Genomic DNA, 23489 nt, shown 5'->3' with positions numbered 1-23489 from the left:
CTCAGTTGTATGGATTAGGCAGTGGTTTCTTAAAATGACATCAAAGGCACAAACAACCAAAGGCAGGGGGCGGGGGGAACAGATAAATTACATCTCAGCAAAATTAAAACATTTTGCATGTCAAGGGACACTGCCAAGAAAGTGAAAGACAACCCCCAGAGTGGGAGAAAGTCATGAACAAGACAGGGGGCTAGCGTCCAGAAAATATGAAGGCTCTTACAACTCAATGATAAAAACCAAACAAACCCAATTTTAAAATGACCAAAGTATTTGAACAGACATTTCTCCAAAGAAGATACAAATGGCCAATAAGTGCATGAAAAGATGTTCAGCATCATTAGGCATTGTTGTTGTTGTTATTTAATCACAGTCATGTCCCGTTCTTTTGGGACCCCATGGACTGTAGCCTGTCAGGCTCCTCTGTCCACGGAATTCTCCAGGCAAGATGCTGGAGTGGGTTGCCATTTCCTTCTCCAGGGGATCTTCCCAACTCAGGGATCAAACCCAGGTCTCCTGCATTGGCAGTCATTTTCTTTACCACTGAGGCACCAGGGGAGCCCAGTCAGGCATTCAGTTCAGTTCAGTTCAGTCCCTCAGGCATGTCAGACTGAACTGAACTGTACTCCTTTCCCAATTTGGAACCAGTCTGTTGTTCCATGTCCAGTTCTAACTGTTGCTTCTTGACTTGCATACAGATTTCTCAGGAGGTGTCTCAGATTTCTCAGGACAGGTGGTCTGGTATTCCCATCTCTTTGTCAGGCATTAGGAAAATGCAAAAAAAAAAAGAAAACAAACCCACAATGAGATACCACTTCATATCTATTAAGATGGCTATAGTTTTTGTAAATGTAAAATAATTGGTGCTGGTGAGGATATGAAAAAAGTGGAACTCTCATATATTGCTGGTAGAAATGTAAAATGAATAGTACAGCTTCTGTGTAAAACAGTTTAGCAGGTTCTCAAAATGTGAAACGTTGAGTTACGTTGAGTTATGACCCCAAAATTTCATTCTTAAGTATCTACCCAAGAGAAATGAAAACTTATGTTCATACAAAACTTGTACATGAATATTCATAGCTGCATTATTCATCAGAATCAAAAAGTAGAAACAACTCAGATGTCCTTCAACTGATGAATGGATAAACAAAAATGCCTTCTACCCATATATAGAATATCATTCAGCCATAAGAAGGGATGAAGTACTGATGTGCTCAACATATCTGATCCTTGAAACTATTATGTTGTGTGTCCTTTTGGGATGAAGAAAAAGTTGAAAATTAGATTACAGTGAGAGCTGCACTATGGATATAGTGGCACTATAAACTAAGATCATGGCATCCGGTCCCATCACTTCATGGGAACTAGATGGGGAAACAGTGGAAACAGTGTCAGACTTTATTTTGGGGGGCTCCAAAATCACTGCAGATGGTGACTGCAGCCATGAGTCTTAAAGACACTTACTCCTTGGAAGGAAAGTTATGGCCAACCTAGATAGCATGTTCAAAAGCAGAGACACTACTTTGCCAACAAAGGTCCGTCTAGTCAAGGCTATGGTTTTTCCAGTAGTCATGTATAGATGTGAAGAAAGCTGAGCGCCGAAGAATTGATGCATTTGAACTGTGGTGTTGGAGAAGACTCTTGAGAGCCCTTTGGACTGCTAGGAGATCCAATCAATCCATTCTAAAGGAGATCAGTCCTGGGTGTTCTTTGGAAGGAATGATGTTGAAGCTGAAACTCCAGTACTTTGGCCACCTGATGCGAAGAGTTGACTCGTTGGAAAAGACCCTGATGCTGGGAGGGATTGGGGGCAGGAGGAGAAGGGGACGACAGAGGATGAGATGGCTGGATGGCATCACCAACTCGATGGATGTAAGTCTGAGTGAACTCCGGGAGTTGGTGGTAGACAGGGAGGCCTGGTGTGCTGCAATTCATGGGATTGCAAAGAGTCGGACACAACTGAGCAACTGAACTGATACTGATCAATATACTTAAGAATTGTGCACTTTAAACAGGTGAATTTTAGTTACATTCATTAGATCTCAGTCAAGATGTTGCATTTTCAAATTATAGGAACCAGAACCATCTCTTTTTATATATTTATTTTTATTTATTTGACTGCACCAGGTCTTACTTGCAGCATGCAGGATCTTTTGAGTTGCAGCATGTGAACTCTTAGCTACAGCATATGGGATCTAGTTCCCTGATCAGGGATGGAACACAGGCCCCCTGCATCAGGACTGTGGAATCTTAGCCACTGGACGACCAGGTAAGCCCCTACTCCCATCATCTTATCCCGTTAATTTCACTAATCAGTGCCCAGGAATCCGTTGCCAGCCGGGCAGTGGACTAGATACTGAGGATGGAAAGGTGAATGAGATTGGACCAGTCTAAAATGGGACCTTGGTGCTAAATCTGTCGTTTGGGTGGACAGTGATTAAAACTTCTGACGCGGGGATTAAAGAGATCCACCTTGGAATCCACTGATTAGAGAGGACTATTTGTCCTTGGATTCATTTCTCCTCCCCAGTTTCGCCAAAGGGGGATAAGAATTAATACTTTATTCCGAGGGTGCTCCAAAGAAACAGATTAGCAGCTGGGAAGCGCTCAATACCTGCCGGGGCCACCACAGTAATCACTCCCAGGCGGTGGTGGGAAGAGTATTGCTAACCCGGTGCAGCTGGGTCTCTAATTCCTGACCGCGGGAAGCGTCCGCAAGCGAAAATAGTGGGTTCCAGGAGCGCCTGCGCAACCGCGCCTCCGCCTCCTGGAGCGTCCGGGCGGTTGCCTAGCAACCAGCTGGCGTGGCAAACGCGCGAGCATGGAGCCGGAGACCCGGACCTTGAGCGCCGCGGTCCGGGAGCACCTGCGACAATTGTGTCTGCACGAGTTCCCGTGCGGCACCGGCAGCTGGGTGCGGGCGCTGGCGGGGCGGCCGGGGGAGGGGCTCGGGGGTCTGGGAAACGGAGGGGACCGACCAGGGGCCAGGCCAGGGCCTAGGGACGCAGAGCGGGGCTGGGGAAGGGCTGGCTCTGGGTGCTGAGGGCGCCACCAGCCCCAGGAGTTGGTTGATAAGGAGAAGCCTGGAGAGGATGTTTGAATCTGGGCGTTTAGGGAGCGTCCTGACCTGGGGGTTGGGATGGGGGTGGACTGTGGGAACAGGGACGCTGCAGGGGAGGACGAGACAGGCCCCCACCTGTGGCCTGTGGGCGCTGACCCAGGGTAGAGGGCAGGGACCCCGCCTCGAGCAGAGCGGGACCGCAGGGCAGGCTCTCTTAAGGACACCAGCCTCCTTTAGGGGTGAAATATCGTCCTGAGAGCAGGTTTACAGTTAGGACCCTGCTGCGATGTGGCCAAAGGGGCTGTCCTCACCAGCTAAGTGCAGGAGAAGCATGACCTTCAGAACCAGGGGCTTCTCAAGTGTGCCAGGAAGTCCTGAGTCATGAATGGTTCCCATGGGCTTGGTGGGAAGCTTTTTGGTGTTCCTGTCCGACTCTTTGAGACCCCATGGACTGCAGCACACCAGGCTTCCCTGTCCTTCACTCTCTCCCAGAGTTTGCTCACACTCATGTTCAATAAGTCGGTGATGCCATCCAACCATCTCATCCTGTCATCCCCTTCTCCTGCCCTTAGTCTTTCCCAGCATCAGGGTCTTTTCCAATGAGTCAGCTCTTTGCATCAGGTGGCCAAGTATTGGAGCTTCAGCTTCAGCATCAGTCCTTCCAATGAATATTCAGGGGTGATTTCCTTTAGGATTGACTAGTGGGAAGCTGGGACCCCATATTCCCTTGTCAGGCTGGTCCCCATTTTCATAGAAGAGAAAACCGAGATGCTAATCAAGAAACTAAATTGTTTGATGAACAAACATTGACTGGGCCCCTACTGTGTGCCTGGCATTGTGCTGTGCTTTGGGGTTTCATAGGCAGACATCTTTTAAGACGAAGGGGTGGAAGACAGTAAACTCAAGGACCAAAATCTTTCATCCTCCACTTATGGCATCTAAAGGGCCGGACGTTCAGCCTTTGCCGCCTCTGCTTCAGAAACCTTTCCTGGCTGAGTACCTCCCACAGATTGCCTTTTACACCTCCTGGCTTCTAAGCTCACCCTGATCGTCCTGTCTTATATTCTATTCCATTTTAGGAGTTTCGAATCCTTGAGAGGGGGTGAGTCATAAAGAGAGAAATTCTGTTCCTCCCCCCTTCCCTTACTGCAGAATAAGTCACGATTTCTTCCTCAAACTAGCCGAGCATGGCGGGAGCTGATCCCCAGAGAGGAGAAGGCCCTGAGCCCTGGGGAGGAGACGGCAGAGGATCTGCTGGGCCTAGTCCGCAGCGCCCACTCACCCTGGGCTCTGGTGGAGGGCTCAAGCGCAGAGGACCTTTTCCTGAAAGAGCTGGCCATCCAGAATCCACTGATGCTCAAAGACAGCTTCTTCTACACCTACTTCAGGTCACTCCGGGTGGTGGACAAGGATGTGAGTGCTGGGAGTGAGCCTCAAGTACAGGGATGATGAGAGGGGAGCCATTCCCCTTCCGGGACTGGGTGATAAGACCTAGCCCTGCCCTCCTCCTGATTAATCTCACCAGCTTGTCCACCGAGCAGGGCTACCAAGCCCAGCAAACTTGCCCAGTTTGTTGCCGCAGAGAAGGGAGGTCCAGCCAGGATGGCCCGTAACGTCCTTGGAGCCAAAGTCAGCTGAGGATTCACAGACAGGCCCCTGAAGTTTCTGGCCTGACCCTGCGGGATGTAAACTAGAGTGGTCCCTTAAGAGCACAGAGTTCACCATGCCTCTGATCCTTGCCCTCGGGAGCTGACAGTCCAGCAAGGGACACAAGACAGGGAAGCCGGAAGGGTGTCAGAGGAGGGGTGAGGCTTGAGAGGTGAGAGGCCACTGCAGCCCTGGCAGAAGGCTCCAGGAAAGGCGCACAGGAGAGGAAGGGGGTTGGGGTGTGGGGCGGTCACTCTCTGAGGCTGGGCGCACCGTTGCTGTCCTCAAGTAGACTCCAGGGCCGCCCCGGCCACTGCAGCTCCGATCTCCCTTTCCTCCCTTCCAGGTGAGCCTGGTGGACAAAGAGCTCCTGAAGTTTGTGAAGCTTGAAGAGTTGGTGCTGAGTGCTAATCAAATCAAGGAGATTGACACCACCAACCTGCCCCCAACTCTCAAGGTAAAGGAGCCCAGGTTCCATTCTGGGTCTTAGAGCCAGAGCTGCCCAGAAACCCTGCCCCTTCCTTGCCCACTCCCCAAGAGGTTTGACCATCATGTCTTGTGCTAAGGGTGGGTCCAAGGCTTTTGAAAGTTTGGCCAGATCCCTTAAAAAGTGAAACACAGGATTTCCACGTGGCCCAGAAATTCCCTTCCTAGGTATACACCCCAAAGCCTCGAAGGCAGGGACTCAGCTTCCTGTACGCCAGTGTTCACTGTTCACAGTTGCCAAAAGGTGAAGACAGCCTGTGTGTTATCAGCAGATGAAGGGAGCCGCAAAATGTGGTCTGTCTAAACAGTCATGAAAAGGCATGACAGGGACTTCCCTGGCAGTCCAGTGTGGAAGACTCCTTGCTTCCACCTAAGGGGGCATGGGATCGATCCCTGGTTGCAGAACTAAGATCCCTCATGCCACACAGTGTGGCAAGAAAAAAACAATGAAATGAACAACATGGGTGATCTTGAAAACGTGATGCTGAATGAAGGAAGTCGGACACAAAAAGCCACGTATTGGATGATTATGTGAAATAGGTAGAAGAGGCAAATCCAGAGAGACAGAAAGTACATTAGAGGTTGCTGGGGGAGCAGGGAGGGACTGGGGAGATGTTCAGTGGGTAGAGTTCTGTGTGGGGTGATGAAAAGTTTTGGAAATGGATAGTGATCATGATGGTTGTACCCTGAGTGAGTGTACTTAATGCTGCTGAACTGTCACTTAAAAAGGGTTGAAATCACAAATTTTGTTTTAATATATATAAAACCACAATGAAAAAATGGTAGGCCAGACAATATTATGAGTCTTCAGCCGAGTATATCAAAATAGTCTCAATTTTAAATTAAATGCTGAGACTAGTAAATTTGATGGCAGAAGAGGCTCCACTGTATGTCTCAGTGCGGGGCTCAAGAAGAAAATGAGGAAGGCCTGGGAGGAGAAACACAAGAACTCTGCTATCTTTGGGTTTATTCCTTTGGTCCAGGGGCACTTTGGCTTCCCCAGGGACAACTGCCATGGATTGGGAAGTTGCCAAAATATTACAGACGTCCCCTCTCGTCCTCTCCGACATCACCTCCACTCCATATTTTAAAGTTTCCTTCGCAAAAGGAAAAGAAGCTTTCTGACAGCTACTGGAGAAATATTTTCTTCTCGAACTCTTTTTTTTTTAAATCACCAACCCAAAGGCTATATTTACTTTATTTTATTATTATACTTTTTACTTTATTTTTTAATATTTATTTACTTGGCTACACTGGGTCTTAGCAGCAGCATATGGGATCTAGTTCCCTGACCAGGAATTGAACCTGGACCCCTGCACTGAGAACGTGGAGTCTTAGCCACTGGACCACCAGGGAAGTCCCTCTTCCCGGATCCTTAGAAGGGAGTCCAGGTGGGCAGAGAGAGACAAGGCCTGAGTACTTTGCAGCTCCCCTCCTAAGTTGCCCAGGGCTGAAGGAGGGGGTGGACTCTGTTCCCTCTGGGCTCACGGGCTGTCTGTCTGCTCGTCTCAGGTCCTGGAACTGTACGGCAACAAGATAACCAGCATGGAGTGTCTGTGCCATCACCCGCCCCCACGGCTCCAGCACTTGGGGCTGGGCCACAACAACCTCCTGGGCCACCTGGAGAGTCTGCATGTCACCAGTGACCACTGGTAACTTGGGAGCCCCCGTGGGAAGAGGAAGGAGGGGGCTGGAGATGCCATGGGGGCCCCTCTAAGCTGGTGACTTGGAGAACTCAGCTTTGCTCTTTTCTGTAATAACTCCTGGTTGGCTGCTAAGTCCAGACCTAGGGTTTTTTTCTCTGACCCCATAAACCAAAAATCCCACTGAGGTCCAGGGAAGGGCACCAAGAGCCAATGAGAGTGAGCGGACCTTTTGCTTTGAGGACATGCTTCCAATTCAGGATTCCTCTTGCTGTTTGGGCCAGTGAATTCTCGGTTCTGAGGGCCGTCCTGCAGCTACCTGGCCTCCACCCATCAGAGGCCAGGAGTGTCCACCCCAGACCCGCCGTGACAACCCAAAGTGCCACGTGGCCACCGGGGGGCAAAGCCATCCCCCCCACCTGAGAGCCGCTGCCCTACAGACAAGTCTGCTCTGACTTTGTCTCCTTGGTGGGTGAGCAGTGGTCAATCTGAGACGTCTGAGGGCAGCAGAGACCACCCGTGAAAGCCTATCAGAGGAGGGACTTCCTCGGCAGTCCAGTGGTTAGGACTTTGCCTTCCAATGCAGGGAGTTGCAGGTTCAATCCCTGGTCAGGGAGCTAAGATTCCATGTGCCTTGGGGCTGATAACCCCTAAAACATAAAACAGAAACAACATTGTAACATATTCAATACAGACTTTAAAAATGATCCACATTAAAAAAGACAAAAAAGACCCTCCCTCAGAGGAAGCTGGGCCAGAGAGGCCTGTCAAGTCCTCTGTGTGGATTCCTGGGGCCCAGCATCCCAGGCAGACCTCCCTGGGCTGAGGTTCACGACAATTCTTTCCTCACAGCCCAGGAAGGCCTCAAGGAGCAGGGCAGCTTTCCCAGGTGGCCTGGGAACGTGCTCATGGAAGGCCTGTTTCTGACCCTAATTTCCTCCTTCTCCTCTTTCCCTTTCTTGACAAAGGTGCCTCTGCACAGCCTCGACCACGCATGATTCCAATCCCTGACTTCCACAGGCCTCCATCGTCAGGGAAGCTACGAGGCACAGGAAGAGAACACACACTTTGGGTTGTGTGTGACAGCTGAGTTCAGAACTCTGCCAGAGTTCTTGGCATTCTGGTTATTTTTTATTAATTTATTCATTTAAAATTTTTGGCCACATGGCATGTAGGATCTTAGTTCCCCAACCAGGGACCAAACCCTCACTCCCTGCTGTGGAACCGTGCAGTGTTAACCACTGAACCTCCAGGGACGTCCCTTAAGTGTTCTGGTCTTTGATTTGGGAAACAGGCTTATGATAACATCACCTGCTTAATGCTGAGTGTGGATTTCATAGAAACATGTATGTGTGAAAGCGCCATCTTTTGCTGTTTTGAATTCAAAAGGAGGGTACACGTCCTGTGAATCCATCTTTCTGATGCTTCCACCAGTTCTCCTGAAGGAGGCTGGTATTGGGCAAAATCTGTGTGCCAGTCCAAACGAAGTGTTCTTCTCAGGTATTTCTGTGACTGGCTGGTCAACATCAGGGCAGGATGAGAGGAGGAAAGAAGGGCAGGAAAGGGCAGGAATTTCCTCCCTAACTGGAGGAAATTAGGGTCAGAGACAGGCCTTCCACGAGCATGTTCCCAGGCCACCTGGGAAAGCTGCCCTGCGGCTGGAGATGGTCACGTGTGATGGCGGGATTGTGCTGATGAGGTGTCCCCTTGTGAACTGTTGTTGTTGCCACTGCTCTCAGAGCTGGAATCCATTCACTTTCTGGTTTGCACAGTAGGGAGGCCTGCCACCGGGTGGAAGGTACAGGGTGCCTCCTCTGTCCCTAGCAGCTGGTTCTTCTTGTGCCCCAAGAAACAAACCAGGGACTTCCCTGGCAGTCCAGTGGCTAAGACTCCACAATCCCAAAGCCGGGGGCCTGGGTTTGATTCTTGGTCAGGGAAGTAGATTCCATATCCACGACCGAGGCCTGGTGCAGTCAAATAAATAAGTAAATATTGAAAAAAAAAAGGAACACATCAGACTGCTTCCCACAGTCATGGCCTGGTCTGACTCTGGGGCACTTCTTCCAGCTTCTAGACCCTTCAAGCCTCACACCCTGTCTTCCCAGGCCCCACTGTTTGTCGGACTCTTCTACCCACCCCCACGGCCCCTCCGTACAGAGGCCTGCCTCCACCTTCCTCACCAGTCTGTCCATCTCTGCTGAGTACCTTCTAGATGTATGGGAGATAGCCGGATGGTTAGCTGAGAAGAGGTCTATATACATACAAGTTGAGTGGAGGCAGGATGTGACGGCCACCTCTGTACACAGAAACAGCAAGGGGTTCGGGGGAACCGGGGGCTCCATCCGGACAGGAGGCTAACTCGGATCAAGAGCAGCTTGAGGCCTGAGTGTCAGGGAGGGCCACAGTCTCCCATCCCGCCCTCAGCACCAGGCCTCGTCCAGCCGTGACTTGGGGTGCTGGGGGTGCTGGTGGAGGCAGGCGCAGCAACACGACTGCGGCTGCCTGTCCCCACCGCTCTGCTCACCTGGCCTCATGCTCCTGGGCTGTGCCGCTCGCCTTTCAGGCCCAACCTCGTCTCCCTGGACCTGAGCTTCAACAACCTGACGGACCTGCACAGCATGGTGGCCGGCCTGCAGACACTGCAGCACCTGAGGCTGCTGCTCCTCCAGGGCAATCCACTGGCCCTGGTGCCCCACTACCGGGGCTTCACCATCGACAGCCTGGCCAGGCTCTGCGTGCTGGATGACATCACCGTGGCGTCCAGCGAGAAGCATCTCTTCCGGGGGCTCAGCCACAGCGAGGGTGAGGGGGCCAAGGTGCAGGGCTTGGGGGAATTGTTGAGGGCCCCCCGGCCCAACCACCTCCCTACTGGGTGCACATGTCTTGTTTGTCACCCAGCTCGGCTGACTCAGACCCTGGTCAGGTGTAACTCACTTTCTTGGGCAGAGTTCTCTCCCAGATTTTGATCCACGTGATTGAGATTTGGGGACAGAAATGGTAGGGGGTCGGGAGTCCCCTCCCTTCCTTCCGAGACAAATGGGAAACATTCTTTAAATCAGCTTCTTGGCTTGCTGGTGGCTTGAGATCACCTCTTGTGGCTGTACCAGAGTCTTCTCAAGGTCAGGGTGATGATACAGGGTATAATAGCTCTGCGCTCTGCCTGTCAGGCACCGGCTAAAGTCACATAGCCTCAATCTGCAAGGATCCTGCAAAGCAGTTCCTGTCGTTTCCATTATACAGATCAGGAAAACAAGGCTGAAGAGGGGCATCTTGCCCAAAGGAAAGTGAAAGTGTCAGTCACACAGTCATGTCTTTACTCTTTGTGACCCCATGGGCTGTAACATCTGTCCTTGGACTTCTCCAGGCAAGGATACTAGAGTGGGTAGCCATTCCCATCTCCAGGGGATCTTCCTGACCCAGGGATCGAACCCACTGCAGGAGGATTTTTTACTGTCCGAGCCACCAGGGAAGCCCCTGAGACTTACCCCAGTTCCCTGCATGTTGAACTTGGCAGTGCTGGGACATGAACCCAAGTCTGCAAAGTGAGGCTCAGCCCAGCTCAGAGCAGGAGGCAGGAGGCGTGCTCACCTGGCCTCCTTTGCTCTCTGTCTGTCCATCTCATCCCTCGGTTCCCCTCACCCCTGCCTGTTCCCTCCTGCAGATCTCCTGGCGCCTGAGGCGCAGATATTGGTGACTGTTGGAAACCTCCGAGGGGTGCTGGACTCCTCTGTCTTGGACCCAGAACCAGGGCCCCAAGGCCCTTTCATCACTTACAATTACTATGTGACGTACGATTTTGTAGAAGACGAAGAAGGCGAGGGAAGCCAATACGGCGGAGTCCTGGCCGAGGTGGGTGCCTGGGGCAGCTCTGCCCTTGCGTTCTCAGGGTCCCCTGTGCAGACAGGATGGCTTTAGGGAAACCAGGAAACCCCTTAGCATGGATCTTTCCAATTCATACTCTCCTCTGAACAGGAAGGCAGCTTCTGCTCAGCCCCTTTCTTGAAGCTGGTGTTGCTGGCTTGCTCAGTCGCTTCAGTCGTGTCCAACTCTTTGCGATCCCCTGGACTGTAGCCTCCGGGCTCCTCTGTCCCTGGGATTGTCCCAGCAAGAATACTGGAGTGGGGTGCCATCTCTTCCTCCAGGGGATCTTCCCGACCCAGGGATCGAACCCACATCCCTTATGTCTCCTGCAAGTGGGTTCTTTACCACTAGCACCACCTGGGAAGCCCCTTGAAGCTGGAGTGATTCTCAGTCATGCTCACCCCTTCCTCATCCCCCTTGAAACAGAAGCAAAGGACCTAACAAGGAAGCAGCCCAGATTCTCAGGACTAGGCTGCTGGCCTCCCGACCCTGTCCTCCAACTCCCCCTGTACCTCCCCTCTCCCTTCCCATCACAAGAAAACCCAACAGTGTCATCCGACTAGGAGAAATGCGAGGGTTTCCTAACGTGTGAAGAAATTGTTACTATTTTTACTCTTTATTATTATTATTCATTTATTTATTTGTCTGTGCCGGGTCTTAGTTGCAGAATGTTGGACCTTCCATCTTTGTTGTGGCATGCAGGATCTTTAGTTGTGGTGTGTGGGATCTAGTTCCCAGGGATTGAAGCCAGGCCCTCTGCGTTGGGAGGTCGGAGTCTTAGCCACTGAACATCCAGGGAAGTCCCTGTCTTTACTCTTAACATAGAACTTTCAGAAGAATCAAGACTGGGTGTTTTCTTTGTTTGCTTGGTTGGTTTTTAACTTCCTGCCCTCTGAGGCCATGCATTTCTTTGCTTCACATCCATCAAGCACAGGTGCCCGTTCACACCATGTGCGCGTCATGTTGGGCGTGAGCTCTGAGGCCGGCAGTCCTGAATGTATTTTCACGTCTTTGACAGATCATCAAGCCCCCTTCCAGCTTGGAACAGCTGGGTGAGGACATTCTGGAGGAAATCATCGAAGACATAGAAGAGTCCTTGGAATCAGGGCTGGCCTCCCTGTCCGAGTTGGGGGAGATGGAGGAGTCCATTGTCTCTGGCGCTTCCGAGCCGTTGCCACGGTCCATAGGCTCTGCAGAAGAGCTGGCCAAGCTGCGGCCGCTCCTGGATCCCCGGCTCTGCCCATCCCCGGGGTAAGGATGCTCACGTGGCTGGGGGCCAGGCCCAGACCACACTGGGTGTTTACTGTTTTCTGTGCCCCCATCCCTCCTGGCCTTCTGTCCCTGGCTTTGCTGATCTTCTCAAAGCCCTCCCCGGATGGCACAGCCCGCCACCATGTGGCCTCTCTGCTCCCAAGGACAGTGCTCTTCAGCACGGTCCCCAAGCCCTGGTCTGACGTCATCCCCTGCAACTACGAGCTGCAGCACACGCTGAAGGACCTGGCGCCGCTCAAGGCCTTCCTGCTCTCAGGGACCACGGTCACCATCGTGGAGGAGAAGGTGGGCGCCAGCGTTCTCCAGGCTTCATACGCTGTCCCTGTCTCCTGTGCTCTGCTTTTCTGTCGGGTATCTGTAGCCCTGCCCCCCTATTGGTGAGGTCTCTGTGCTTTTCTGGAAAGATCCCCGCTAGCCCCCTCCCCGCCTCCACTCCCTAGATTCTCTCCTGGCCTGTGGAGCAGCCGCCTTCCTCAGACAGTCCCTTGGCTGCTAAGAAGGGCAAAGGAGAGAAGGACAAGAAGGAGAAGGAGAAAGACAAGAAAGACAAGAAGGGCAAAGACAAGGCAGACAAAGGGGAGAAAGAACCCCCCAAGGTACCTCCAGGTGGGGGCGGTGGCCTGAGTGGTGGGAGATGCTCCTGGCCCCCTGCCCACCCCGTCCACCCACCTGGCCTCTCCCCACAGGCGCAAAAGGGGAGCAAGAAGCAGAAGGAGCTTCCTAAGGAGATGCACCAGGACCCGCCCATCCTGCGGGTGCTGGGCAGCAGCCCAGTGGTGCTAGAGGCCCTGCTGGCGGGGGAGTCGTTCGTGTCTACCGTGTGCAACTTTGGGGTGATCCGGACCTTGGAAGCTGACCGGCTGACACTTAACAGGGTATAACAGCCCCCACACACCCCTCCCCAGCCCACAGATGCCTGGGGGGGAGGGGAGAGGGGGGGGTGGGTTGGGGAAGGGGGAGTAGAACCACAAGAGGGTGGGGGTGGGGCATGCAACAAAGGTCATCTGCCCGATGGGTGGCCTTCTCGAGTTTGAAGGGCCAGGCAAGCAAGCAGGCCAGGCAGCTCCTCCTCCGGAGACCCCTGCCTCAACCCCCTGGTCTAAGAGGGACCCTGGCCAGGGAGCTCTCACCCGCTAGCGTCTGGACCCAGCTCTCCCCCAGTACCCCCCAACTCCAGTGAGGAACCTATTCTGTGGTTCTCTCTCAGGATGCAAAGAAGAATAAGAAAGGTAAAAAAGGTAGGTGCCAATGAGGGGCAGAGGGCAGGGAGGCTTTGCCGAGGACCAGCTCTGGTCCATTAGGGTTGCTGTAAGTTGCCACAGGGCAGGTGGCAAGTGAACACCAGACATTGCTTTCCAGCTGCACTGGAGGTGAAGTCCAAGACCAAGATGCCAGCAGCACCAGGTGACAGCCCTTGGCCTGGTTGGCACCTTCTCCCTGGGTCCTCACCTGGTGGGAGAGGGGCCAGCACCAACCACCCCCTGCCCTCATGACATAATCACCTTCCAAAGGCCCCACCTCCCAACAGCATCACCCTGGGGGGCTGGGATTTCCACACAGGAGTTTGGGGAAGGGCACAAATATGGCAGGACTCCCTGAGGGCTCAGCCTGACTGGGGACTGAAGGGATGGGAGGATGGAGAGTCGTATTTTCCACCCGATGGGAGGGCCATGCCTACCTTGAGGACCAAGCCCTGAGTCTTCCCTGTGGCTCTGTGCACAGGGGCCTGCCCCGGGCAGGACAGGCGTCCTGGGGCGGGGCAGGACGGAGTGGGGAGGGGAGGCTCGGGTTCGGGGGTCCAGTGTCCTTCCGGCTCAGCGGTAATCCTGCTCCTGCACAGCGTGCTAAGTTGCTCAGTCGTCTCTGAATCTTTGCGACCCCGTGGACTGTGCCCCGCCAGGCTCCTCTGTCGGTGGGGATTCTCCAGGCAAGAATACTTGACCCTCCTCCAAGGGATCTTCCCCACCCAGGGACTGAACTGGTGCCTTATGTCTCCTGCCTTGGCAGGCAGGTTGTTTCACCATGTGAGCCCTACCTGGGAAGCTCCTGCAGGGCATTAGCTCTTCTTTGCTGTATGAGGATCTCAGGCTTGTTGTGTGGGCAGTGGCAGCATTGGAATAGGTAAGTTTTAGATTTGACTTTTAGAACTGTTTGGCTTATGGGGAAAGATGGAAGACATTGCTCAGTTGGGAGACTGCTGCAAAAGTCTAGGTAAGATCATAGCAGTGCTGTTAGCAGCAGGCAATGTGGAAACAGCCCAGATGACCATCAGTGGATGAACTGGATAACCAAAATGTGATCTACCCATACGGTGGGATTTTTCAGAGAAAAAAATTACTTGCTGTGCTAGGGCTTAGTTGTGGCAGTCCAGTTCTTTAGTTGCAGCGTGCATGATCTTTAGCTGTGGGACTTGAGACCTTTTAGCTGTGGCATGTGGGATCCAGTTCCCTGATCAGGGATCGAACCTGGGCCCCCTGCATTGAGAGCTCAGGCTCGTCTTCGCCACTGGACCACCAGAGAAGTCCCCATACAATTATTCCATCATGAAAAGGACTGAATCCCTGACACATCCAACTCCATGGGTAAAGCTTGAAAACTCAGTGTTGAGGGCAAGAAGCCAGACACAAAAGACTGCGCAGTGTGTGATTCCATGTTATATGAAATGTCGAGATTAGTCAAGTCCATAGAGACAGAGAGTAGATCAGTGGTTGCCTGGAAGTGGGGGAGGGGAAAGGGGTGTGATTGCCTAATGGGTTTCCATTTGGGGTGATGAAAACATTCTGGAATTAGTGGTGATGGTTGCACAACATTGTAAATTTACTAAAAGTCACCGAACTGTATGCTTTTAAATGGTTTAAATGTTTTGAATTTTATGAGAATTTTCTCTCGCTGGAAAAAAGTCACCTTAAAAAAAAAAGAAGCACTTAAGGCAAGAATCAGAGCCTGGGCTTAGGAATGGGTAGTGAGGATGGTGTGGAGAAGACGGAGCAGAGAGCCATGAGGAAGAAGGAACAGGCCGGCTTGGTTGACTGGGGAGCAGGCGCAGGCGCAGGCGCAGGCGGGACTTCTGCCAGGCAGTGACTGGGGCCTGGCGGTGCGGGGGGCGGCGGGAAGATGAGCTCAGCTTTGGGGACGTGAAGTTGAGAAGTTGAGTCGAGTGTGCATCCAGAGTCCCCATGGTCGGCTGTGTCCCCATGCTGAGCTGCCTCCATCTCCTCTGCCCTGGTCAGACCGCCTGGTGGTCTTCACTCAGAATGCCTGCAGTTCCCTTAGCCTGCACGGGGCATGTCTACTCAGAGGACTTACTGCACACTTCCCACTCACTCCGCTGCTGCTTCCTGGGTCAGTCAGCTTCCGTGACCCTTCTCCAGGGAAGCTGATCGTCTGGTTGGGGTTAGGCCCTTTATCTTCTTCACAACATCCGGTGTTTTCCTTTACAGGAAATCACAATGATCACAGGTATCACAATGATAGCTACATAGATGTGAATCTGCGTAGGTGCTTAATTTTTAAAAATGTATTTATTTATGGCTGCACCGGGTCTTCATGCTGCACGCAGGCTTTCTCTAGGGGCGGTGAATGGGGGCTACGCTCTAGGAGCAGTGCAAGGGCTTCTCACTGCAGGGCTTCTCGTTGCAGAGCACGGGTTCTAGAGTGCGAGCTCAGTAGTTGCAGCACACAGGCTTAGTTGTCCTGCAGCACGTGAGATCTTGGGCTTCCCTAGCGGATCAGATGGTAAAGAATCTGCCTGCAATGTGGGAGACCTGAGTTCGATCCCTGGGTTAGGAAGATTCCTTGGAGGAGGGCATGTCAACTCACTCCCGTATTCTTGCCTGGAGAACCCATGGATAGAGGAGCGCCAGGTGGATGCAAAGAGTCCATGGGGTCGCAAAGAGTCGGACATGACTGAGCAACTAACATACACATACACACGTATGTACACACAAGTAAGCTCCAGTAGGGCAGGAGCTATGCTTGTATCCTTTAAAGCCACACAATCTCCAGCTCCCAGCACATCGATTGAATGAATGAACCAGCTTATAGATGGTGTTTAAAGCCGTGAAAAAATGAGCTTATTGATAGGAAAAGGTTGAGCCCAGTACCCTGGGAAACACTACAGATTCTGAGCAGGAAGAGAAAGCAAGACCTGAAAGGGTCAGACTTAACTGTGTCCTAAAACAAAACCTAAGGATGTTGATAGGAATACAGAAATAGCCAAGCCAAGGTGAGGTAGCCAGCCACTCAAGGTAAGTTCACAATGTCTGCCACCCAGTGAGAAATTACCAAGCATGTAAAAAAGCAAGACAGTTCAGTATATAATGAAACTGAATCAATTGTAATTGACTCAGCAATGACATATATGATAGAATTCATAGACAAGGACATTAAATCCATCTTTATCATTATATTCCATAGAGCCAAGAAGCTAGAGGAAAGATTGACCATGTTACATAGTGACATGGAAGATAAATCAGAATTTTAGAGATGAAAACCACAGTATCACTTGAAAAATGTACTCAGTGGGATTAATGGCAGATTAGACAATGCAGAAGGAAGACTGAGGAAACTAACCTGAAGCAGTAGAAACTATCCAGAGTTAAACTCAGAGAGAAAAATGGCTGGAAAAAGAATGAACAGAGCATTATTGATCAGTGACATAAATTCAAAGGAAGTCACACCCACAGAGTGGGAGCCCCCAAAGGAGAGTGGGAAGGGAAGACAGAAATTTAAGTTGATAGTTTTCAAATTTGAGTGTTTAAATGGCCACTGTTCTGCTGCTGTCCTCTGGTTTGCATTTTTTTTTCTGATGATAAATCTGATGTCATCTTTATCTTTGTTCCTCTGTATATAATGTGTCCTTTTTTTTCTATCTCTCTTTAAGCTTTAAAAGTTTTCTCTTTTTCACTAATTTTAAGCAATTTTATTGTTAAGCCCTGGGATTAAAATGAGCTTAAAGAAAGCTTTTACTTTTTACATTTTTGCTGATTTCTTTAATGTCTGGCTTAACTGAGGAAGCCACATATGCAGAGGTGCTTCTGCAGTGAGTCTGTGTGATGTTTGCTGTAGTTAATGTGTGAAGAAAATAGATTCTCACATGGACATGCAACTGGAAAAGAGGGAAATACCTTAATAGACTTTTAAATAATTGTGGATATTCTTTGACATTACATCAGGCTTGACAACCAGTAGTTTTTAAAAGAAGGTTGTTACAATGTGGAAACAATCTATATGGATGAAGTTTTTCATAATAAGTTATGTTAAATTCATTAGTCTACATTGCCTTTAAAAAACACTGCATTTTGAACATCTGTCTTACTCATGAACAACTGCTAACATCTGGTCATTGTTTTTTGTGAAATATTGGTTCACTGAGTTACACATATTTTCCAACTGTTCACATGTTTCTTTATCCATTATCTCCAAATGGATTTCTTTATCATCAAACCTATCATTTGAAAAGTCTTCCAGTACTGAAAAACTGTTAAGTTCATGGTGGCAGATACAATGTTACAAAGTTCTACCTGAAAGTGCAAATGTTATAAATGTATTTATCCAAATGCTTTCAGATGTTTTGCCTGGAGTGCCAGGCTTGCTTCATTCGTTTTTTAGAAAATATTTGCCAAATATTCATGCTGAAATAGCCATATATATATATATATATTGATTTGGCTGCCCCCGGTCATGAGGGATTTAGTTCCCTGACCAGAAATGGACCTGGCCCCTTGCATTGGGAGCGTGGGGTCCTAGCCACTGGGCCCGCCACAGAAGTGCAGAAATAACCATATTTTGTCAGCCTTCTTTCAAGTGAAAAAGATGTCTGAAGAAAAAGCAGCCAGTTCATCTTGTAACTCAAATTGAAGCTTGTTGAATGACTTGATTAGATGTGATTTATGCCTTATTACGGTTAAGACCCCAGGGCAATTCTGAAACCGTGCTGGCCTGGGGACCCAGGTCAGGTTTGCATTTTGGGGACGGAGTCGCCCGGGTCTGCCGTGCACCGCCAACCCGCTCATCGCTCCGGATTCACATTTTCGTATTCCCTCAGACGTAAAATCTTTGGTTTCAGTGTTCGAGAGTGACTATCAGCCCGAGCCCTTGACGGTGGAGATTCAGATCCAGCTGATCCAGTGGCGCTCGACGGAGGAGGCGCTCCGGGGCCTCGTCATATAGGGCGGGATTAAAGGTGGTTCTGACCCCGTGGATGTCGGGCCGGTCCAGTTCTGACCCCGCGACTGTCCGGCCTGCTGGTTCCGACACCGGTCTGTCCAGCCGCCGCCGTGCGTCCGGGGAGCGGGGTGCTGGCCAGGAGGAGCGGGGAATGCTGGCTAGGGAGGAGCAGGCGGCTAGCAGCGAGGTTGGGGCGGCTGGCCAGGGAGGAGCGGCGTTGGGGGTAGGGGTTGGCCTCGGGGAGGGGAGGAGGGGGTTGCTGGCCGGGGGAGCTGGGGTGGGGAGGAGCCGGGAGCTGGAAGCGGGTGCCTGGCGGGGGAGAGCCGGGGAGAGCGGGGGAGAGCGGGGGAGAGCCGGGGAGAGCCGGGGAGGACCTCTTGGCCCGCAGGCGCGTGGGGTGGGAGGGGCCCCGCCCTCCGCGGCTGGGGAGGCGGCGGCGCGCGGGGTTGGCCAGCGCTCAGGGCCGCCGCGGAGCCCCGCCCTCCGCCCGCGCCCAGAAGAGCAAACGGTGCTCACCTGGTGCCGCTGCGCGAGCGCCTCGCCTGCGCCCAGACGGCGTCACGGCTCAGGTAGGTCGGCGAGGGGCGGGCGAGCGGGTGTCGGGTCTGGGCCGCCTGGAGCCCCTCTGCTGGGAGGGGCCCTCTGTGTGAGCAGAGGGCTTGCCGGGCCCCTGCCCGGGAGGGGCAATGCGCCGACCTGGGGGCATTGGGGTCGTGGTCGCCCTGCCTGGCGGGAGCCGCTTCCTGCCCCCAGTGAGCCGTCGGGGCCAGGGAGGTCTCCGGATACCTCTCGGCTTCTGTTCGCCCCACTGGGGCAAGAATGGCCGGAGCTGGGGGTTTGGCCGGGGGCAGCCTGGGGGCGCTTGCTCCGGATTTCCGGTCGTGCCGCGCTGCTCTCTGTGCTCCGGCCCGGAGAGGGGTGCCTACCGCGGGGCTCTGGTCCTTGTTCTGGCCACCCTGCGGGACTTCGCGCCCCCACAACAGTCCTTTACGGACTGTCGTGTCCTTATTACGAATGAACCAGCCCTCGACCCTTTCCCTCATCGAAGCATACCAGGTCACCGAGACCAGTGAGGATCCCAGAAGCAATTTCCGACCCTTAGGGCTCAGCACCCACTTGAGTGAGGGTAAGGCGTGCACTCACCGAAGCTTGGCACCGGGCTTGGGGGCTCACAGAATGGAGGGAGGCTTATGTTTAGCAGGTACTGAACTGGATTCACAGTAAGTGCAGTGTAGTGGGGAGCAGAGGAACGGCCCCGTCCTTGCGGTGGGGAGTTGGGGGTTAGCTCCCGCAGTGGAGCGCCGAGGAATTGGGCGCACTGGGAGCGCTGTGCGCAAAGAGGCAATCGGGTCCACAGCACCTCTGAAACGCACAAGTCAAAACCAAACTGCTGGCTTTGCGCCCTTCTCGGTAAATGGCGCCACCAATCTGCTCCCACTCGCCCCTTCCCCCGGCGTCCTCTCCCGCAGCTAGCGTATCTCCCACACCTGAAAGCCATTTTCCGTGTCTGCAATCCATCTGGCCCTCAGGCGCCCCACGGCCTCCACCCTAGTCTCAGCTGCGCTTCCTTACTGACTAATGGAAGAGTTTGCTAGCTCCTTTCGTGTTTCCATTCTTGCCCTTCCATAAACCATCATCTAAGCATCAGCAGTATGCTTATGGACAGGGAGGCCTGGCGTGCTGCCATTCATGGGGTCGCAAAGAGTCGGACACGACCGAGGGACTGAACTGAACTGAAGCATCAGCAGTAGTGACCTCTCAAACAATGTAAATTCTTTTACTCCCTCTGCTAAATCCTCTAAGGGATCTCTGCAGTGCTTACAATAAAACCCTAGACCTTTCCTGGGAACTTCACTATGGATCTTGTGTGTGACCTTCCTCAGGCTTTTGCTTCTGCTTCATACCTACCACCTTCCTCCTTGTGCTTTACACTCCAGCCACACTGCACACCTCCTGTCCTCTGTCAGGAGCTCTGCACTCAACTGTTCCCTCCAGCCCAGACCGTGCTCTCCACTCCTCTCCCCACTCCGCCTCCCCAGAGCTTTAAAAATGATTTCTCGCTGCACTGGGTCTTCGTTGCTGCTCGCTCGCTTTCTCTGGTTGCAGTGAGCAGGGGCTCTAGCTGTGGTGCTTGGGCTTCTCATTGCAGTGACTTCTGTTGTTCTGGGTCACAGGCTCTAGGCATATGGGTGTAGCTGCCCCACGGCGGGTGGAATCTTCCCGGACCATGTCCCCTGCATTGGCAGGTGGATTCTTAACCACTGGACCACCAGGGAGGTCTCCCCCTGCCCCCAGACCTTTATGTGGTTTGGATCCTTACTTTGTTCAGTTGCTCAGGTATTCTTTGTCAGGGAGGTCTCGCTAAACTACTGGCTTCTGGGTAGTAGACAGCCTGCCAGGTCACTGTATTCCATCACACTGCTTTAATTTCTTCTCAGCCCTCTGAGGTTTGTACTGGCTTCTTGGACTGTGAGAGCTGTGACCCTGCCGGTTTTGCCTGCTATGGCAGCCCTGGCAGCTATCAGTTCAGTCCCTCAGTCATATCGGACTCTTTGCGACCCCATGGACTGCAGCACACCAGGCTTTCCTGTCCATCACCAGCTCCTGGAGCCTGCTTAAACTCATGTCCATAGAGTCGGTGATGCCATCCAACCATCGCATCCTCTGTCGTCCCCTTCTCTCCCTGCCTTCAATTTTTCCCAGCATTCGGGTCTTTTCCAATGAGTCAGTTCTTTGCATCAGGTGGCCAAAGTATTGGAGTTTCAGCTTCAGCATCAGTCCTTCCAATGAATATTCAGGACTGATTTCCTTTAGGATTGACTGGTTTGATCTCCTTGCAGCCCAAGGGACTCTCAAGAGTCTTCTCCAACACCACAGTTCAAAAGCACAGTTCTGGCAGCTCTAAGAGATGCTTTTGGGGGAGTGGCAGCAGACAACAGGGATGAGCTTAATGCAGGTAGACTGGATCGAAGTGATGGCTAGCTGGTCCAGGACATAGCAGGGGGGTGACGAGGAGGGAGACTGAGGCCTGGCCTTGCTACTGTGAGCTGTGGGTAGGTTGCTGTGCTAAGTTACCATTTCTCAGCCTTCTCTTTGGATCACTGGGAGACTTGCTAAGAGAAAACCGGAGCTCAGTAAGCAGTAGGAACTGGCGCGAGGTGGCTGCAGGGGAGCCTGATACCAGTCTGTGGCTTCCCCATTTGTTTCATGCTCTTCCTGTGCATGTTTTTGTTTTCCCTAAAGCCCTGTTAAAGTGACTCCCCAGGAAACCCAAGCCACGCAGGGCAGGTGTGGAGGGCGTGTTCTGTGGCCTCTGCCACCTGCTGCTGCCCTACAGTGGTTCTTCCCTGCTCCCCAGCGGGCCAGACTCCCTAAGGACAGTGTCTGGGGCTGTCATGTCTGACACTGGGTCTTCCATCAACAGACCACTCTCGAGTTTCTGGAAATAAGCTGTGTCATTTTCATTGAAACTCATTAGGTACTTGAGTTTCTTGGGAAAGATTGAAAACACTTGTGGTGTCATATATCTAAAGTGGCTGTAAGTCTTTTTGGAGAAAAAGTTGAGCCAAGTTCTCTAATGACAGCAGAAGGGAAGCAAGCGCTGGCACGGCAGGTGCGCTTGGTCTGTTCCACGGGAGGGGGCTGCGGAAGGAGCCAGAGGACACACTGAAAAAAATAAAAGGACCTAGTTGCTGGAGGCTCAATGGTTGTGGTGCCAGGCTTAGTTGCTCTGAGGTGTGCGGAATCTTCCTGGATCGGGGATCGAACCCGTATCTCCTACACCAGCAGGTGGATTCTTTACCTTTGAGCCACCAGGGAAGCAGAGATGCCAGAGACATAGGTTCGATCTCTGGGTGGGCAAGACCCCTTGGAGGAGGAAATGGCAACCCACTCCGGTATTTTTGCCTGGAGAATCCCATGGACAGAGGAGCCTGGTGGGCTACAGAATCGGACATGCCTGAGCAACTTAGCATGCATGCACGCACGATGGTGGGTTGCTCTTGGATGGAGGAGGTGGAGGCCAGGCCAGGACTGCGTCCGCTCACCAGCGCTCTCCTTGCAGGACCATGTTCCGCAGGGTGGGGTGGCTGGTTCCATACAGCCTTGCAGTGTTGCTGCTCAGCTGCCTGTTCTTTCTGAAGAAGGAGGCCAAGCCAGCGGGGGGGCTCGTGGCCCGACAGCCCTTCTGGGCTCCCCCAGGGCTCCGGCGCAGCCCATGTCTACCCAACCACACGGTGGCTAACGCCTCCCTGTTCCTGCCCACCCGTCACCGCCTATTCTTGACCTACCGCCACTGCCGCAACTTCTCCATCCTGCTGGAGCCTTCGGGCTGTGCCGAGGACACCTTTCTGCTCCTGGCCATCAAGTCGCAGCCCGGCCACGTGGAGCGGCGCGCGGCCATCCGCAGCACGTGGGGCCGGGCGGGAAGCTGGGCTAAGGGCCGGCAGCTGAAGCTGGTGTTCCTCCTGGGGTTGGCAGGGCCTGCTCCCCCGGCTCAGCTGCTGGCCTATGAGAGCCACGAGTTTGATGACATCCTGCAGTGGGACTTTGCTGAGGACTTCTTCAACCTGACACTCAAAGAGCTGCACCTGCAGCGCTGGGTGGCTGCCGCCTGTCCCCAGGCCGATTTCGTACTAAAAGGAGATGATGACGTCTTTGTCCATGTCCCCAATGTGCTGGAGTTCCTGGATGGCTGGGACCCAGCCCAGGACCTCCTCGTGGGGGACGTCATCCGCCAGGCCCTGCCCAACAGGAACACCAAGGTCAAATATTTCATCCCACCCTTGATGTACAGGGCCCGCCACTACCCGCCCTATGCTGGGGGTGGGGGGTATGTCATGTCCAGAGCCACCGTGCAGCGCCTCCAGGTGACTGTGGAAGAGGCTGAACTCTTCCCCATTGATGACGTCTTTGTGGGGATGTGCCTTAGAAAGCTGGGGGTGAGCCCCATGCACCACGCTGGCTTCAAGACTTTTGGAATCCGGCGGCCCCTGGACCCTCTAGACCCCTGTCTGTACCGAGGGCTCCTTCTGGTCCACCGCCTCAGCCCCCTGGAGATGTGGACCATGTGGGCACTGGTAACAGACGAGGGGCTCAAGTGTGCAGCTGCCCCCTTGTCCCAGCTTCCTGGGGTGGGCTGAGCGAGTGGACTGTTTAATTTTTCAATCATGATGAGAAATCAAGAACCCTGCAACCTGGCCCTGGACAGGCTACAGGGAACGGTGACTTTGTTTTTGTAAACCCCTCCCAAACCTTGCTAACTTTGATTAAAATACTGAAATCTGGCTGACTTGTACCAGTATGTGTTAAACGGGCAAAGCATGGCAGATGCTGCCAGAACTCCATGAGGTGCC

At 52.8% G+C, this 23489-nt stretch overlaps 2 protein-coding genes across 2 annotated transcripts; both read left to right on the top strand.

Moving 5' to 3' along the window:
* Positions 1-2818: 2818 nt before the first annotated feature.
* On the top strand, positions 2819-18138 carry LRRC43 (leucine rich repeat containing 43). The gene is made up of 12 exons (XM_052654454.1): positions 2819-2911; positions 4211-4471; positions 5052-5162; positions 6704-6843; positions 9398-9636; positions 10496-10683; positions 11714-11946; positions 12111-12252; positions 12408-12563; positions 12654-12842; positions 13175-13205; positions 18014-18138. Exons 1-12 carry the CDS (start codon positions 2819-2821, stop codon positions 18136-18138), a joined length of 1908 nt encoding a protein of 635 aa, XP_052510414.1.
* A 4064-nt stretch (positions 18139-22202) lies between these two features.
* B3GNT4 (UDP-GlcNAc:betaGal beta-1,3-N-acetylglucosaminyltransferase 4) lies at positions 22203-23276 on the top strand. Its single transcript, XM_052655093.1, has one exon. The coding sequence runs from the start codon at positions 22203-22205 to the stop codon at positions 23274-23276; it is 1074 nt and encodes a 357-aa protein (XP_052511053.1).
* Positions 23277-23489: the final 213 nt, after the last annotated feature.

The sequence above is a fragment of the Budorcas taxicolor genome, chromosome 17, assembly GCF_023091745.1.
Source record: "Budorcas taxicolor isolate Tak-1 chromosome 17, Takin1.1, whole genome shotgun sequence".
NCBI lineage: Eukaryota > Metazoa > Chordata > Mammalia > Artiodactyla > Bovidae > Budorcas > Budorcas taxicolor.
Note: the sequence above shows the minus strand (reverse complement) of the source record. Positions and strands in the feature narration are given on the sequence as shown.

Coding starts and splice junctions, on each gene's coding strand:
- LRRC43 (XM_052654454.1), top strand. CDS start 2,819: ATGGAGCCGGAGACCCGGACCTTGAGCGCCGCGGTCCGGGAGCACCTG. Junction 4,472..5,051: donor TCCGGGTGGTGGACAAGGAT/GTGAGTGCTGGG, acceptor CCTCCCTTCCAG/GTGAGCCTGGTGGACAAAGA. Junction 12,843..13,174: donor ACCGGCTGACACTTAACAGG/GTATAACAGCCC, acceptor GTTCTCTCTCAG/GATGCAAAGAAGAATAAGAA.
- B3GNT4 (XM_052655093.1), top strand. CDS start 22,203: ATGTTCCGCAGGGTGGGGTGGCTGGTTCCATACAGCCTTGCAGTGTTG.